General features: G+C 54.5%; 1 protein-coding gene across 1 annotated transcript; it reads left to right on the top strand.

The window, feature by feature from the left end:
- Window positions 1-1858: 1858 nt before the first annotated feature.
- PTCH2 (patched 2) lies at window positions 1859-17311 on the top strand. Its single transcript, XM_060004623.1, has 22 exons — window positions 1859-1933; window positions 2373-2565; window positions 8842-9031; window positions 9139-9208; window positions 9399-9490; window positions 10131-10326; window positions 10927-11048; window positions 11197-11344; window positions 11422-11553; window positions 11636-11791; window positions 11876-11968; window positions 12246-12371; window positions 12484-12602; window positions 12709-13057; window positions 13207-13519; window positions 13611-13753; window positions 13839-14019; window positions 14147-14427; window positions 14517-14654; window positions 15923-16065; window positions 16153-16252; window positions 16626-17311. The coding sequence occupies exons 1-22, from the start codon at window positions 1862-1864 to the stop codon at window positions 16887-16889; spliced, it is 3621 nt and encodes a 1206-aa protein (XP_059860606.1). The 5' UTR covers window positions 1859-1861; the 3' UTR covers window positions 16890-17311.
- Window positions 17312-18418: the final 1107 nt, after the last annotated feature.

Genomic DNA, 18418 nt, shown 5'->3' with positions numbered 1-18418 from the left:
AGAACTGAGGAGAGATCTCCAGGGAGATGATGTTAATTGACACAACTTTTCAAAAAGCAGTTTGGCAATGTGTAGCAGGAGCCATAAAAATGTTCATACTTTTTGACCAAACACCCCGACTTCTGGGAATCTGTCCTAAGGACATTCTCCAAATGATTGATACAAAGACTATGTAGTAACATGAAATGTTTGTGATGTAATCATAAACAAGTCTGGAAGAATTGACCAAGAAATTGGCCAGAGATAATAGTAGTTGTGTTAGAGTAATGAGTTTACTGGAGATTCTTTTTCTCTTTCCCAGACTTTACATGCTAGTATATTGATTTTACCCTCCTCTGCCACTCAGGGTTAATCAGTCAGGAACCTGCAGAAACAGACTCACAGGCCAGACAGTTGATGAAAGTTTAATAAAGGGACTAGTCTCTGTTTCCAAGTCACTTCCAAGACTGGTTTGTGCAACTCTCAAATGACTCACTCAACAATTTTTTTTTTTTGCGGTACGCGGGCCTCTCACTGTTGTGGCCCCTCCCATTGCGGAGCACAGGCTCCGGACAGCCGCTCTGCGTGGCATGTGGGATCTTCCCGGACCGGGGCAAGAACTCGTGTCCCTTGCATCGGCAGGCGGACTCTCAACCACTGCGCCACCAGGGAAGCCCCACTCAACAATTATTGAGCACCTACTTACTCTCTAGTGAGGGAGGCAGACTTTCAAGTACATAAATTGTATCACGTGCAATAATAAATATATAAATTGAGTGTTATAAGGCGCACAAAGAAGCAATTATCCGTTAGAAGGGGTGGTGTGACTCAAGGAAGACTTCAAAGGCGGATGGTTGATGCATGTTCAGTTTTGGGTCTTTTTTTTTTTTTCCAGGCCACGCTGAGAGGCTTACAGTATCTTAGTTCCCCGACCAGGGATTGAACCCGTGCCCTCGGCAGTGAAAGCGCGGAGTCCTAACCACTGGACAGCCAGGGAATTCCCTCATGCTCCATTTTGAAGGCGGCCTGCCAAAACAAGAGGGCCACGTGTAAGAAGGCAGAAATACATGGAATAACATGGTGGCTTTAGGAAATTACATGTGGCTCTGCAGGGCTGTAAGGAACATGGGGTGGGTGTGAAGGAACTATGGGACGGAAGACTTTGATTAGATCCTGCAGGGCCCTGTGCTCCAAGTGGGCTTTGTGTTTTGCAGCTGTCATCAGATTCGCGTTTTAGAGAGATGACTGGCCTCAGTGGAGAGAGTGGACTGACGTGGGAGAGAATGGAGGCAGAGAGTTGTGAAAAGCAGTCTTTGGGTCTTGGTTGGCTCGGCCAGCAGATACCTTTTCTCAGCATTGGTCTCTCCTGACTTAACATTTGGCCAACGCATCGCCTCTCCGGGTTCTCCCTCCCTCCTCCTCCCCGAGGGCAGGCAGGCGGGCGGGCGGGGAAGCGAGGAGAGGGGTGGCCCTGCCTGGGTGGTCTCCTGCCCCGCCCCCCGCGGCGCCGTTGCCTAGCAACGGATCCGGCCGCGCAGCTCCGGGTAATTTGCCGGCGACTAAGCCAAAGGGAGGGCGTAGCCCCGGCCTTTCCCTTTTTCTTGGACTACAGACGCCTCCTCGGCACAGCGGTCGCCACCTCGAGCCGCGCCGGGCGTCGCGTAGCTGTTCCTGCACGCGGGAGGCACTCCGGCTCCGCGCCCCGGGCCCGCACCTCCCTGCACTCCTACAGCTCACGAACGCCACTGTACACCCGTACCCGCGGCTAAGCGGCCCCACTGAATTCCGACGCGGGACCTCGCGGTACGCGGGACCAGGCCAGCCTATGGGGGCGCCCAGATAACGCGGGTTGGGGGCGCCCAGGCCCCCCATCCCCGCCAGCATGGCTCGGCCGCCACCCCTTGGGGAGCTGCCCCCGGGCTACACACCCCCAGCTCGATCTGCAGCACCCCAGGTGAGTGGAGGGGAAGCCGGAAGAAGGGGCCGGGTCTAGAGACCCCAGGTCTGTCACTCGGCAAGGTGTGATGTCTCTTAAATGCCATGTGTTATTGGCCCTCGCCCGGGAAGGCTGTGTTGTGTGTCCGTGTCTTCTCCTGCTCTGCCCGGTGGGAGTAGGTGTGTCTATGTCCACCTCTGTCCACCTGAGAACAGGTGTGTGTATATGTATCCTATCTCAGAAAGGAATCTGTGCCTTCCTCAGGTGTATATTCGGTGGGAAGCAGGGAATGGAGTCAAATTTTTTCCAAGTTTGGGCCCGTGTCTGTTTAGGTCCTCTGTCTTGTATCCAGAAACCAAGAAGCTAGAGCTTGGTAGAGGGCGTAATAAGGAGAAAAGGGAAAGGTTTCATGTGTTGTTGCAGTAATGCCTGGCTGACCCTTCTCTTTCCATCCCAGATCCTAGCTGGGAGCCTTCAGGCTCCACTCTGGCTTCGTGCTTACTTCCAGGGCCTGCTCTTCTCTCTGGGCTGTGGGATCCAGAGACACTGTGGCAAAGTGCTCTTCCTGGGACTTTTGGCCTTTGGGGCCCTAGCATTGGGTCTCCGCGTGGCCATCATTGAAACAGACCTAGAACAGCTCTGGGTGGAAGGTGAGTTGTGGACACTGGCCATAGCTGCTTGGGTATGGTGAGAACAGGATGAGGAGCCGGCTACCGAGTTCTAGTGGGCTTTGCGCTGGGTCTGGAGGGGGCACCTGCCTTCCAGAGCCTGGGCGTCTGGGAGCCCTGCTCCCTCTCACATCCATAAATGGACATCTGCAGATGGTGGAACCCTGTGAATGGGTATATGGAACAGTTATCTGTGAGTGCGTGTGTGTTTATTTAGCATTTACTGGCAATCTTTAATATGTATTTGACTGCACTGCAGTGCTTGTAAAGGCAACTAAAACAAGACCCATCTTTCAGTAGCAAGGAAAGTAAAATATATGCTGGGATATAATATCCAATATAATACAAAGCAGAAAATGATAATGTTGTATAAAAGAAGGCAGGGAGAGATCTCATCTAACTAGGAGAATCAGAAAAGTTAGAACTAGAAGGCTGGGGAAACAGTAAATCATCTGGCAGGCCTCCAGGGAGAGGTCCCATACACCGAGGTCCCCTGCAACCATTTAGTGGGAAAGTGGCACAGAATCTGTACTTTGAGGCAACAGCAGAGTCACATGGAACCAGATCTTCACTTCCTAATGGCAGCATTAGAGTAAAATCATTTCTTATTAATAGTTTTGGCATAACTCTCTTTTGCTGGAGCCTGGTATGGCAACCCTTTAACAGAGTCCAACTCCCCTCTGTTCTTTCCTGGGAAATTTACATTTGTGGGCTCTCCCAAACCTCCCCCAGCCCTGGCCCACACCCAAAGGCAGGGCCCAGGTTAGACTCTCACACCCTTGAGTTGTTTTAAATGCTAGCAAGCCCTAGGATCCAGAGCAGATGTTTCTTGGAGCCTGCCTGCCTATTGGGCTCCCACACCCCATCCCCACCCAACCCCCCAGCCCTCTGCAGACCCTCACATATATACACACTCTAGGTCAGCCCTGGGGTCCGGAGCAGATGTTTCTCTGTGCCTGCCTGCCCCCAGCCCCAAGACAAACGTGCGCACACGCACAGGCACATAGCCCCACCCACACTGCTGCTGCCTGGGTGGTCCCAAATGACTCTTGGATTTCCTGCCACAGTAGAGGCTGTCTCCCACCTCTTCTTCCTTCTCCATTCCCCAGATCTTCCCAATCTAAACACTGCTTGAACCTCCATGTTTCCTCATCCTTTCTCCTACACTCCAGCACAGGATAGGCTAGATCCCACTGGATTTTTGCTGCTCCGTGTGCGAGGGTGATATAAGAGGGTGGTAATCAATTCCTAGGTCTTTTCTCTTTATGTCAGAATGTCACTCTGGGACTTCCCTGGTGGCGCAGTGGTTAAGAATCCGCCTGCCAACGCAGGAGACACGGGTTCAAGTCCTGGTCTGGGAGGATCCCACATGCCGCGGAGCAACAAGGCCCGTGCACCACAACTACCGAGCCTGTGCTCTAGGGCCCGCGAGCCACAACTACTGAAGCCCTAGAGCCCGTGCTCTGCAACAAGAGAAGCCACTGCTATGAGAAGTGCGCACACCATAACGAAGAGTAGCCCCCGCTCAGCGCAACTAGAGAAAGCCTGTGCACAGCAACAAAGACCCAATGCAGCCAAAAATAAAAATAAATAAATTTATTTTTTAAAAAAAGACATTACTTAAAAACAAAAAAGAATATCACTCTGCCCTGTATTAGCTGGGGCTACGGGTGAGGTGAAAGCAGTGATCTTGACCTGATCTTTTCTCTGTACATCTGTCATTGAGGCTTCTTCCAACAATGCCCTAGGCAGTGAGGACTGAAGGGTATTTTCCATTCCTTTCCTGTTTTGTTAATGCAGAAAGCAAAGAAAGAAGCTAGACATTAGCTATCAGAGTTCTGGACTCTCCAGCTTTGCCGTGGTGAGATTTGGAATGTGACTTCTCCTTCCTGATCAATATTAAAGCTGAAAGACTCAGATAAATTCTCTAAAATAAAAATCACAGGGAATCCCCTGGTGGTCCAGTGGTTAGGACTCTGTGTTCTCACTGCCGAGGGCCCGGGTTTGATCCCTGGTCGGCAAACTAAGATCCCGCAAGCCAGGTGGTGTGGACAAAAAACAGAAGAAAGAAAGGAAGGAAGGAAAGAAAAGAAAAGGAAAATCACAACATGTAGCCCAATTAGTACTTACAGGAACAGTGATAGAGATGGTTTGAAACTGGAGCTGTCCCTGAAGATAAGGAACATACAGCCCTTCTGTCTGGAAGGCAGGGGACAGCCACATATCAATTGGTGGAACCACTATTCACTAAGACACCCAAGGCTGAAACCTTGAGGGTCAGCCTCAGTTCTTCTTGCTCACCTGATTGGTCACTAAACAATTAAAATTCTTCCTTCTCAGCCTCTCTCAGATCCCTCCTTTCCACACTTGCAGCTGTTGCTCTAGTTGAGGCCTGGCAGTACACTCCTGATTGTATCATTTAGCATGCTTTTAGCCACATGAAAGAGAGAGGGAAAGAGGGAGGAAGGAAGAAGAAGGCTGATTTATTATCCCCCCCAACAAGGAGTCTAGCAGTAGACAGTAGAGAAGTTCCAGCACGGATAATTCAGCAATCTAAGGACATCAGCAAGGACCCAGTTTCCTTCTATCTTTCTCCTCTGCCTTCTGCATGTTGGGCTTTTGTCCTCAGGCTTATCACCTCCTTCTCCCAAGGTGGCTGCTGCAGTGGTAGAAAAGGGAAGTCATCCCTGTCTTGCATCCCTTTTTGAAAGTGAGGAAAAATACACCACCTACCCCTCCCCACCATCCACCCCCACTGACTTCCCATTTGGTTATATACTTTGGCAAGAACTGTGTAGCATCTTATGCCTAAATCCTTCACTTGGCAAAGACGGTGGAATTACTGTGATTGACTTATTAGACTAATCAAGTTTCACCTCCTAAGGCTGGGGAAGGGCCCAGCTGCCCTGAATCATTAGGCCTTTCAGAGGATGGCCCAGGAAATCGAGGTCTATTAAGTGACTCATCTTTCCCCCTCACCTTCAAATCTGCCTCAGCACTGCCCTCCTGTGGTGCTTCTAAATCTAGCCAAGTCAGTCCCTGCTTAGAGCCCTTCCACCACTCTCTACTGGGTTTCGGGGAGTCTCCAAAACCAAGTTCAAGCTCCTTAGCATACTCTAGGCTGCTTATCCAGTTTTGTCTCTGCCTCACTCTTAGCAGCCCAGCAACACAGAGCCTCTTACAGTTACCTGCACACACTTGGTCCAGAACCCCTTTCCCTGATTTCTTTCCCTGGCCAACTCCTGTGCATCATTCACAGCTCAGCTCCAGAATATATCAGGTGATGAAGAAGCCAGGTCATCTCACTTCTCTTCTTAAAACATAACATGGCTCCCATTCCACACAGAGACAGCTTGAGTCCCTACAATAGCTTCCAGGTCCTCACATGTGAAATTTCTGGACCAAAGATTATGAACATTTCTGAGGATCCTAAAACATACTGCAGTATTGCTTTCCCCCAAATATTGTACCAAATTAAACTCCTGCAGTAGGTAAGTTAGAATGCATTCCTGTAAGCCAGCAATGAGTACTACCAATTCTTAAATTTTTGCTAATTTGGAAGATGATAATTCATTGCTATTTTAATTTGCATTTATTGGATTACCTATAAAGTGGACTCTTCTTCCATGCTGGCAACTGGTTATATTCTCCCTTTTGTAAAGTTTTTTTTTTTCCCCCCACAGTTCAGTGGCTTTTATTTATTTATTTATTTTAACATCTTTATTGGAGTATAATTGCTTTACAATGGTGTGTTAGTTTCTGCTTTGTAACACAGTGAATCAGCTATATATATACATATGTCCCCGTATCTCTTCCCTCTTGCACCTCCCTCCCACCCTCCCCATCCCACCCCTCTAGGTGGTCACAAAGCACCAAGCTGATCTCCCTGTGCTATTCGGCTGCTTCCCACTAGCTATCTGTTTTACATTTGGTAGTGTATATATGTCCATGCCACTCTCTCACTTCATCCCAGCTTACCCTTCCCCCTCCCCATGTCCTCAAGTCCATTCTCTACGTCTGCGTCTTTATTCCTGCGTCTTTATATCCTTCCCCTAAGTTCTTCAGAGCGATTTTTTTTTTTTTTTAGATCCCATATATATGTGTTAGCATACGGTATTTGTTTTTCTCTTTCTGACTTACTTCACTCTGTATGACAGACTCTAGGTCCATCCACCTCACTACAAATAACTCAATTTCATTTCTCTTTATGGCTGAGTGATATTCCATTGTATATATGCGCCCCTTTTGTAAAGTTTTCAACAAATGTGATGATTTTGACGTCTCCTTCCCCTGTTCCCCCTGCTTCTTCCCCACTCACTTACAGTCTCTTTTTCTCTCCAGTTCTTTCTCATTTTTCCATCATATCATTTCTCTCCCAGCAGCCATTGAATAATAACTCCATATCTGTACCTACTGTGTTCTGGACAACTTCCTAAGTACTTTGCTCACATTGATTCTAATTCTACCAAGGTAGGCATTTCTCCATTTCACAGATGAGAACATTGGGGGTCAGAGAGACTAAGTAATCTACTCAAGCACAGACCAAGCACCAGAGCCAAGACCCAAAGCCAGGTCTGTCCAGAGCCTTTGTGCCCCCCCCCGCCCCATCTCTTCTTGCCTCACAATACATCCTAGTGCATCTGTCCTCCTATCTGTCATCATCATCGTCAGCGAAGACTTATCTTTTTCTCTTCCTCATTTTCTCTGAGGATTCCTTATTCTCTTTGATGCCGTGTTTTTTTTTTTTTTTGGCCACGCAACGTGGCTTGCAGGGATCTTAGATCCCTGACCAGGGATCGAACCCATGCCCTCGGCAGTGAGAATGCAGAGTCTCAACCACTGGACCTCCAGGGAATTCCCTTGATGCTGTATTTTAAATTGTGCTTGTCTCTTTCTCTTGCTTTCTTATTAGCTCTGTCCGGGTTCTTTCTTTCTGCCATGCCTCCTTCCCCTCAGCAAACTCACTTACTGCGAGGAGCCTACCTCTGCCCTCCCCTCCTGTCCCTCCTTGTGGCAGCTCTGACCCAAGCCTGATGAAATAAACACTGCAGTACGGACCTACTGCAGAGGAGTGGGTAGTCAGGAAAGGAAGAAAAAGAGTAGGTGGAATTGCCAGCAGAGAAGGCAGAATGATGGCTGTGTGAGACTGTTGTGGGGATGGGAGGTGTGAGCATATGGGTGAATCTGTGATGGGGAGTTACCAAGGGTTTGGGGCTCGCATGAGTGAGGCGATTGTGTGGGTTTGGAAAAGAGATTGGGGAGCATGATAATCCCAGGTGGGGCTGGAGTCTCAGAGAAGCAGTCCGTTGGACCCCAAGGGTGGCAGTGACCTACAGGAAGAGGCCCCAGATGGGTTGAAGCAAGATTATGGGTCTAAGACCAGGCCAAGTCCACAAAGCCTCCGGGGTGGTTTGGGCCTGGCCCTCGCCTCCCCCAAACCACAGTCAGGTCATAGCATCCCTCACAGCATCCCCACCTCCCCAGATCCCAGGTACAGAGCTGGCCTCCATGGCCAGTGCAATGCAGGACTTGATCAAGGAGATGAAGGCAGGCCTGGCGCTGGGACTCCCTGTTGTCTGAACAGAGAGACTGGTGAAAGGGATCTTTTTCCCCAGGCCCGCTTTGATGTCACCTCTGCCGGGATCCAGGAGTGCTTCCATGAGTGGAAGCAGTATGTTGGCAGCATCACACTGAAAGACCGTCTGACCCTCCCCCGCACCTGTGCCACCACAGAGCCATTATTGCCAGGCACACCCCACCCCTTTGCAGAGCAGTTTGCAGAAAAGTGTCTGTCCACTGCCTGGGACAACCTGAACTAGGAACCAGCCCCAGCGCTAGACCTGTTCTTTTAGGAGACCCTCCAAGGGCAGCCTCCCTATTGGCCCCTCTGTCCCTCCTTCTCCTCCCCACCAGAGTAGAGAGGGACTGAGTGAGGGCTCCCTTACCAGGACACCCCCAGAACCCCACCCTGGCCCAGCTCATGTTGATCTCTCGTTTTAAAGTTATTTGCTCCAAACCCAGCCAGCCGGGTTCATGCTTAAACCTTAGGTCCCACAAGAATTCCACAGAGCCACACAGCTGGACCTCTCCACTCCAGATTCCAAGCAGAGGGCCAGGAGCCTGGGAGTCAGCATGGCCATCAGGGAGAAGCTTCCCCCACTTGTCCTGGGAGGCCTCTGTGGGTTAGGGTCCCATGTCCCCCAGAGCTCTGATCCACTGAGGCTCTTTCCCCCCAGCTTTCTCTCTCTGCTCTGGCAGCGGGCAGCCGGGTGAGCCAAGAGCTGCAATACACCAAGGAGAAGCTGGGGGAGGAGGCTGCGTACACCTCCCAGATGTTGATACAGACCCCGCGCCAGGAGGGGGAGAACGTCCTCACACCTGAGGCACTTGGCCTCCACCTCCAGGCAGCCCTCACCGCCAGTAAAGTGCAAGTATCACTCTATGGAAAGTGAGTCTGGCTGAGCCCCTGAGCAGCTGGGGGTGAGAGGTGCTGCAGCAGGGCTGGAGCGGGAATCCCCCTCTTCTGCTGATGTCCTGTGCCCCTGGCTATTGCAGGTCCTGGGATTTGAACAAAATCTGCTACAAGTCAGGAGTTCCCCTAATTGAAAATGGAATGATTGAGCGGGTGAGTATCCTGAGCTGTTCTCTGAGACTAGGTAGAGGTGGAGCCTTTTCTGCAGTAAGGGAGGGCTTGGAGAGACGGGGAAGGGGGAGGTGGCGTCGGGAGGTGGGGGCATTGCAGAGGGCATCCTACAAAGGTCATGGAGAAAAGAGCCCAGGGACAGGACTGATATGGCCTGGGATGTCCCTGGCAGATGATTGAGAAGCTGTTTCCCTGCGTGATCCTCACCCCCCTCGACTGCTTCTGGGAAGGAGCGAAACTCCAAGGGGGCTCTGCCTACTTGCCGTGAGTGCTGCCACAGCTGCTCCCAGGGCCCTGCTTCATCCCCTGCCAGGAACTCCCCAGCAGAAAGGAGGGTGGGAGTAAAGATGATGATCAAAAGCTCACCCAGGGCCTAATTACCTCCCAGGCCAGGGTCAGCGCACCGGCAGCCTCAGGGCTCTCTCCACATCCCCTTTCGCCTCACCTCCGAAGGAGAGGCAGACCTGTCTTATTTAGACAAAACACGAAGATCTGTAAGATCTGAACAAAGGACGGAAAAGATCCCCAGAAAGACTTTGCCAGGGAGACTTAACTAGGTGTCAGCTCAGCTGTGACCCAGGCCAGAAAGAAAACCTGTTATAAGCAGGTGCCTGTATGGTTATGTATTAGATCCAAGGATAGACGGTTTGGGAAGGAATGCAATGGGGCTTTTCTGGGCCTTTTCATTGTGTTAAGTACCATCTGTCTTGAGGTCCATCTCAGCCCCGGTATCTGTCCACAGCTCACTGCAGCAGCCTGCTGGGCTGAGCCTTGCCCACCCTCCACACAGAGGGACAGATGAGCAGCTAGGAGGAGGGTGGGCTACTACATGGGTCCCATCGCAGTGGTTTGGAGGGTGGGCATTGATCCTTGATCCTCACCAACTGTGAGCTCTCCCCTGCAGGGGCCGCCCCGACATCCAGTGGACCAACCTGGATCCAGAGCAGCTGCTGGAGGAGCTGGGCCCCTTTGCCTCCCTTGAGGGCTTCCGGGAGCTGCTAGACAAGGCACAGGTGGGCCAGGCCTACGTGGGGCGGCCCTGTCTGCACCCTGACGACCTCCACTGCCCATCTAGTGCCCCTAACCATCACAGCAGGCAGGTGGGTTCCAGCCAGGTCTGCCAGGGACAGGTTATTTTCCTTCCCTTTCCCCTCATATGTTCCCCTGTTCTAGGAGAGAGCAGACTGCTCTGTGCTCTGCCCCCCATTTCCTGGACGTTGTTACCCTGGCCCCACTGTGCTAGACACCTAGAGGGTCCCATTCCTATTCAGCTCTGCTAAAGAACCTTCAAGTGGCCTATGAATCCCTTTGTCCTTTCCTAAGCCCAGAAAGGCTGGACTTCATCAAAATACACGTTTACAGGGAAACAGGACAAATTAGCTAAGCACGAGTATCATACCTAATTTCCTGAGTGTCTGTGTGGCCCTGTGTACGTGGACCTTTTTCCAAAACCACCAAAGTTATGCCAGCTCCTCTCCACAGCCTGTCTCTAGGCCTCTGCTCCCTCTTGTGGCCTCCTCTCTGCAGGACACTAGCTGCTCCCTTACAGAGTAGGCAAGAGGCTCAGCAGAACAGTTTTCTGCACTCCAGGTCCACAGAGCTCCGTGGCAAGCATGGTTCCTGGAGGTTCCAGCCCAGAGACACCCAGTTATCCAAAACCAGGGCCTTGAGTAATGAGCCCCTCCGCTGTCCCCCTCCAGGCTCCCAATGTGGCTCAGGAGTTGAGCGGGGGCTGCCATGGCTTCTCCCACAAGTTCATGCACTGGCAGGAGGAACTGCTGCTGGGAGGCATGGCCAGAGACCCCCAAGGACAGCTGCTGAGGTAGGGCCTCCCCTGGGAGTTGGTAAGGGCACCCCAGGTATGGGGAGCCACACCCTGATGCCAGGCAACTCTGGCAAAAGCCCCTTGCACACCCCCTCCTGAGTGTTCAGACCAGCTCTGACCCCTACTTCTCCTGTACCCCAACCAGGGCAGAGGCCCTGCAGAGCACCTTCCTGCTGATGAGTCCCCGCCAGCTCTACGAGCACTTCCGGGGCGACTACCAGACACACGACATCGGCTGGAGCGAGGAGCAGGCCGGCACGGTGCTGCAGGCCTGGCAGCGGCGCTTCGTGCAGGTCGGCGTGGAGGTGGCGAGCGCGGCGCCCTGAGGCCGCTGCCACCTCCTGCCCCTCACACCGCCCTGTCTCTCCAGCTGGCGCAGGAGGCCCTGCCTGGGAACGCGTCCCAGCAGATCCACGCCTTCTCCTCCACCACCCTGGATGACATCCTGCACGCCTTCTCTGAAGTCAGCGCTGCCCGCGTGGTGGGAGGCTACCTGCTCATGGTGGGTCCTCCTGGCACCTTGTCCCCCACCACCGGCCCCCACCCTGGGAGGCCCTATCCAAGACTGCCCTCTCTCCCCACAGCTGGCCTACGCCTGCGTGACAATGCTGCGGTGGGACTGTGCTCAGTCCCAGGGTGCTGTGGGCCTCGCCGGGGTGCTGCTGGTGGCCCTAGCGGTAGCCTCGGGCCTCGGGCTCTGCGCCCTGCTCGGCATCGCCTTCAATGCCGCCACTACCCAGGTACGTCAAGACTGCGGGGCAGACTTGGGGGCCGATGGCCCAGGCTGCCCGGTTCCTCCAGCTGCCCACCCCATGCCCCTCCAGGTGCTGCCCTTCTTGGCACTGGGCATTGGCGTGGATGACATATTCCTGCTGGCACATGCCTTCACAGAGGCTCCACCTGGCACCCCTCTCCAGGTGAGGCCTCGTCCTCCAGCCTGGGCTCATCTGAGGCAGTGCTGCGTAGGGGCTCAGAGCCTCTTGGTTTGAGTGACCTTGGGCTGGTAATTAACCTCTCTGTGCCTCGTTTCCTCATCCGTGAACAGGGGTAATAATAGTGCTTGTGTCGTAAGGGTTGTAGTGAGGATCGGTGAGGTAATCCAAGTCGAGTACTTAGAACAGTACGATAAATATTAACTGCTATGAGGCTCCTTTCCCCCCCTCTGCCGTCCTTCACACTGCCTTGTCCTGACAGGAGCGCACAGGTGAGTGTCTGCAGCGCACAGGCACCAGCGTTGCACTCACGTCCATCAACAACATGGTCGCCTTCTTCATGGCTGCCCTAGTTCCCATCCCTGCACTGCGGGCCTTCTCCTTGCAGGTGAGGAGGGCCACACAGACACTCACCTCACAGACGGGGCCCGGGCTCAGGGTGAGCATGGAGCCGGAGCAGGCTTCATCCAGGCTTTGTGCCCCTCCTGTCCATCCCGCAGGCGGCAGTAGTGGTTGGCTGCAACTTTGCAGCCGTGATGCTTGTCTTCCCAGCGGTCCTCAGCCTGGACCTGCACCGGCGCCACTGCCAGCGCCTCGATGTGCTCTGCTGCTTCTCTAGGTATCCCTAACCCACCAGACCATCCTTCCTTGGCCCCATCCCGTCCTGTCGCTTCAGCAGCATTTCCAGGCACAGACCCATCACCCTCTCTCTCTGCCTCTTCCAGCCCCTGCTCTGCTCGGGTGATTCAGATTCTGCCCCAGGAGCTGGGGGATAGGACAGTACCAGTGGGCATTGCTCACCTGACTGCCACTGTTCAGGCATTTGCGCACTGTGAAGCCAGCAGCCAACATGTGGTCACCATCCTGCCTCCCCAAGCCCACCTGGTGCCCCCACCTTCTGACCCACTGGCCTCTGAGCTCTTCAGCCCAGGAGGGTCAACACGGGACCTTCTAGGCCAGGAGGAGGGGACAAGGCAGAAGGCAGCCTGCAAGTCCCTGCCCTGCGCCCGCTGGAATCTTGCCCATTTCGCCCGCTCTCAGTTTGCACCCTTGCTGCTCCAGTCCCACACCAAGGTAAGCCTCCAGGCCCAGGCAGGTCAAGGTGAGACACAGCAGAGGCTTCTTAGGTATCTCTGGGCCCCAAGAAGGGACGAGGGCTTAGCCCAGCATCTGAGGGCCCAAGGGTATCCCTGGGCCTCCAGCTTGGTTGCCGTTTCCCACAGGCCATGGTGCTGGTACTTTCTGGGGCTCTTCTGGGCCTGAGCCTCTATGGATCGACCTTGGTGCAGGATGGGCTGGCCCTGACAGATGTGGTGCCTCGGGGCACCAAGGAGCATGCCTTCCTGAGCGCCCAGCTCAGGTACTTCTCTCTGTACGAGGTGGCCCTGGTGACACAGGGTGGCTTTGACTACGCCCACTCCCAACGCGCCCTCTTTGATCTGCACCAGCGCTTCAGTTCCCTCAAGGCAGTGCTGCCCCCACCGGCCACGCAGGCACCCCGCACCTGGCTGCACTATTACCGCAACTGGCTACAGGGTGAGAGGCAAGGAGACCGGCAGGGAGGGCTGCGGCCAGCAGGAGCTCCCAGAGCTCCAGGCCAACTGGACCCCACCCTGTTTTCTCCCAGGAATCCAGGCTGCGTTTGACCAGGACTGGGCTTCTGGGCGCATCACCCACCACTCATACCGCAATGGCTCTGAGGATGGGGCCCTAGCCTACAAGCTGCTCATCCAGACCGGGGATGCCCAGGAGCCTCTTGATTTCAGCCAGGTTAGGAGAGGACTGGAAGGGTCAGGGAGCACCCTGGGGCTCCAGGCCCCATGGGCCCAGCCTTCAGCTCTCTCTGCCTCTGCAGCTGACCACAAGGAAGCTGGTGGACAAGGACGGGCTGATTCCACCTGAGCTCTTCTACGTGGGGCTGACCGTGTGGGTGAGCAGTGACCCTCTGGGTCTGGCAGCCTCACAAGCCAACTTCTACCCCCCACCTCCTGAGTGGCTGCATGACAAGTACGACACCACCGGGGAGAACCTTCGCAGTGAGTCCCAGGGGAGCCCGCAGAGCCTAGGCCTGGGCCCACACGGGCCCTACCCTAAGGCCCTGCCCACTGCTCCCGGTGCTTACTGGCCACCCCTCCCTCTCCCTCCGTCCCCTCCCCTCCACAGTCCCGGCGGCCCAGCCCCTGGAGTTTGCCCAGTTCCCCTTTCTACTGCACGGACTCCAGAAGACTGCAGACTTCGTGGAGACCATTGAGGGGGCCCGGGCAGCGTGTGCCGAGGCAGGCCAGGCTGGGGTGCGTGCCTACCCCAGCGGCTCCCCCTTCCTCTTCTGGGAGCAGTATCTGGGCCTGCGGCGCTGCTTCCTGCTGGCGGTCTGCATCCTGCTGGTGTGCACTTTCCTCGTCTGCGCCCTGCTGCTGCTCAACCCCTGGGCAGCTTCCCTCATAGTGAGTCCTTGCAGGGGTGGGGCTGGAGAGACCCATAGCTCCCCACCCTGCCCTGCCCAGGAGCCCTGGGTGAGCCCTGCCCTCCCCAGGTACTGGTCCTGGCAGTGATGACCGTGGAGCTCTTTGGCATCATGGGTTTCCTGGGCATCAAGCTGAGCGCCATCCCCGTGGTGATCCTTGTGGCGTCTGTAGGCATTGGTGTCGAGTTCACGGTCCATGTGGCTCTGGTGAGCACAGGCACTAGGGGAGGGGTGGGCCAGCTGATTTGGTATTCAACAAATATTGATCAAGCACCTACTATGTGCTAGGTACTATTTAAGAACTGAGGAGATAAGAGCACTACAGACGGGCTTTACCTTCAAGGAGCTTATTCTAGAGCATAGAGATAAGCAATAAACATGTAAACAAACAAATAAATAAGCAGCCATTTCAGTAGAGAGGAGGGACAAAGGCCTGACCAGAAAGGGGGGAGGACAGAATGGAAGGTGAGAAAATGGGAACCAACAATTCTTTTGGATGGATTTACAGTGAAGAGGATCAGAGAAATGGGGTGGTGGCTGGATGGCAAGATCCCACCAAGACAGAGATATTAGAACAGAGGCAGGCAGGCCTCTCTCACAGCCTCATGGTCTCTGGCAGGGGAGGAGTGTGGGTGGGGTGGGGGGCGTGGACCAGCTGGCAGCTCCGGCACAGACCTGGCCAGACCCCGCAAACAGCTCCCTTCTTTCTTCCCCCATAAAAGCCTTATTATTTTTCTGCTTATAAGAATAATATATACTCCTTGGGAGACAAAAAATGTCAGCATGCTGGAAAGTAGAAAGAATTAGAAATCCTCTGAAATGCCACCCCTAGAAGTTATCACTTTGGTGTCCATCCTTCTAGACCAGGGGTTGGCAAACTTTTTTCTGTAAAGGACCAGACAGTAAATATTTTAGGCTTGGCAGGCCATATCGTCTCTGTGGCAACTCTGCCGGGGTAGCCCAAAAGCATCCATAGATACTATGTGCACGAATGGGTGTGGCTGTGTTTCAACAAAACTTTATTTACAAAAAAACGTGGGACAGGGCTTCCCTGGTGGCGCAGTGGTTGGGAGTCCGCCTGCCGGTGCAGGGGACGCGGGTTCGTGCCCCGGTCCGGGAGGATCCCGCATGCCGCGGAGCAGCTGGGCCCGTGAGCCATGGCCGCTGAGCATGCGCGTCCGGAGCCTGTGCTCCGCAGCGGGAGAGGCCACAGCAGTGGGAGGCCCGCGTACCACAAAAAAAAAAAAAAAAAAACGTGGGACAGACTGTAGTTTGCCAGCCTATTCTAGACATCCCTGCGTCTCACTCATCTATACAGTGTTACCTATATGGACTCGTGCTTGCGTTCTGGGCACCTCCCAGGGACTCGGTTCACCTGGCCTTCTGTGGGCCAAGGCATGGGTGAGCCCTGGGGACACAGATGAGCTGGCCGTGGTTGGCCAAGGAGCAGCTCCAGGACCACTTTATTCCCTTAGGGCTTCCTGACCTCCCAGGGTAGCCGGAACCTCCGGGCTGCCCGGGCCCTAGAGCACACATTGGCCCCGGTGACCGATGGGGCCGTCTCCACATTGCTGGGTCTGCTCATGCTTGCTGGTTCCAACTTTGACTTCATTGTAAGGTAGGGGAGGGCTCGGGGCAAGGAGGCAGGGCTGGCCTGCACTGGCTGCAGGACCTGCCCAGACTGACCGGCCTCACACACCCCCAGGTACTTCTTCGTGGTGCTGACAGTACTCACACTCCTAGGCCTCCTCCATGGGCTCGTGCTGCTGCCTGTGCTGCTGTCCATCCTGGGCCCCCCACCAGAGGTGACCACCCTCCTTCTGCTCCCAGCCCAGGGGACGGGGTGGGACAGAGCCAGGGCAAAATGCCCTCAGCGGCCAACAGACATGGCTCAACTCACAGGGACCCCTCCCCATAAGTACCACCAGCTGAAGGTGGCAGCCTCCCCCTTTGCCCAGACATCATGTCCCTACCCCTCAGCCCTCCTGACTTCTTCTTGGGACCCACCTTAGCCATTTAGGTGCAGGGTTTGCCCCAGACCTCGACATCCTGTCCCTTGTCAGCTCTCATATCCTGCTGGAAGCCGCCAAAGACCCCAGCTTCCCAACCAGGGAGGTGCTGAAGGGGGCTGCGTCCCCAGTAGCCCCTGGGCTCACTGGGGCTGGTGTCTCCCCCAAGGTGGTACAGATGTACAAGGAGAGCCCGGAGGTCCTGAGCCCACCAGCTGCACAAGGAGGAGGGCTCAGGTGGGGGGTAGCCCCCACCCTTCCCCAGAGCTTTGCCAGAGTGACTACCTCCATGACCGTGGCCCTCCGCCCACCCCCACTGCCTGGTGCCTACATCCACCCGGCCTCTGAAGAGCCTACTTGGTCCCCTGCTGCCACACCAGCTGCCAGTGGCTCCAGCAACCTCAGTTCTAGGGGACCATGTCCAGCCACCTGATGAAAGAGCAGCTGAAGCGTGGAGACCCTGTTCAGGCCACATGAAGGCACTGGGAAGCCATGGGGGGTTATTGAATGCAGGGCGGACTCCTGGAGAGCCCTGCTGCTGCTGCTGTCTGCCTCCATCTCCTCCCCGACCCAGCCATCAGAGACCTCCCTGAGAGCCACACTAAGCCACCACCCTCTAGGCTGTGAGCAGCCTTGCACACCCGGGTGCTCCGTGCCTGTGCCCGTGACTGGGTGGGGTGAAAGCCAGCAAGCACTTCAGGCTGCAGTGCAGCCCTGTCCCCCCTCCCACCCCGCCCTGCTGCCCCCAGCAGACCAAGCCTGAGGGATCCTCTAGCACCCTTCTCCAGTCCTGGTGCCCCACTGCTTGCTGACTTCTGGGTAGGCTCTCTGTATCCCTGCCCACCTCTTACCACATAAATTATTTATATGGAGACGTTTATTTTTGTAGTTTGTATAGATGTTAGCTATGCTGAAAGTTTTATTTTTAAAAGTGAAATATATTCTATATGAACTCATCTCAAATGACTTTGGCGCTTTGTTTTCAGATAGAGCTGTGAGTTTGCAAGTGGAGGCATCGGGGCAGGTCGTGGGGCTACCCTAGTCCTTGGTGTGTTTTTTCACCTGGCACGTGAAGATGATGTTCAGCCAATGTGTAATGTATACATGGTAACAGGGTCTGGCTGAAGTGCTTAGTACACAAAGCGATACAAATGTTTTTGATGTCAAACCCCACCGTGTGGCTTTCAGAGCCATCATAAGCCAGCCTTGTGCACCTCTCCAGACTCATCACCCACCTTCCTTTGTGAGCGGCATGGGGGGATGGGCAGAGGGACACAGCCAGGCAAAAGGTGAGAGGAGAAGTGGAAGCAGATCAAGAAAGCGTCTGAGGGAATTCCCTGGCGGTCCAGTGCTTAAGACGGGCACTCTCATTGCTGGCCTGGGCCTGGGTTAGATCCCTGGTTGAGGAACTAAGATCCCACAAGCCATGCAGCCAAAATAAAGAAAAAAGAAGAAGAAGGTGGCCGATTGAAACACAGATGGGAATAGCAGGGAGGTATTTTAGGAGTTTTGTGCCCAGACCAACCTCCAAGGCAGAGGCCTCTGCAAGTCAGCAGTCAGCTTGGCGCCCCAGAGGCATCTTTGGCCAGACAGCTAGGGGATCAGTAGGGGCACTGCTGAAATTGAGGTTGCATTAGCAACCAGTGAGGCTCTGTATTTAAGCTGTTTTGTGAATGTTGAACAGGCCCACTATACAGGGGCCTGGACGATTCTGGCCACACCCCTGGGTGTAGAGTGCAGAGTCTCATCTGACGCGCGAGGTGGGGGAGGCCTTTTATTGCCCTTCTCCAATTATCCCAGGGCTCGGTCTCAACTGACACACATACACACCCTAGGTTCCAGCCACCCACTCACCAGGAGCGATCCCACCCCCAGAGTGCTGCATTCTCACACTCCACCCCACCAGGCCAAAGGCCAGAAAATCATGTTCTGACCAAAAGTGGGCAGGGAGGTGGCGGGGGA

Source organism: Delphinus delphis, chromosome 1, assembly GCF_949987515.2.
Source record: "Delphinus delphis chromosome 1, mDelDel1.2, whole genome shotgun sequence".
Lineage (NCBI taxonomy): Eukaryota > Metazoa > Chordata > Mammalia > Artiodactyla > Delphinidae > Delphinus > Delphinus delphis.
The sequence above is the reverse complement of the archived record's forward strand: the minus strand, read 5'-3'. Positions and strand labels throughout refer to the sequence as shown.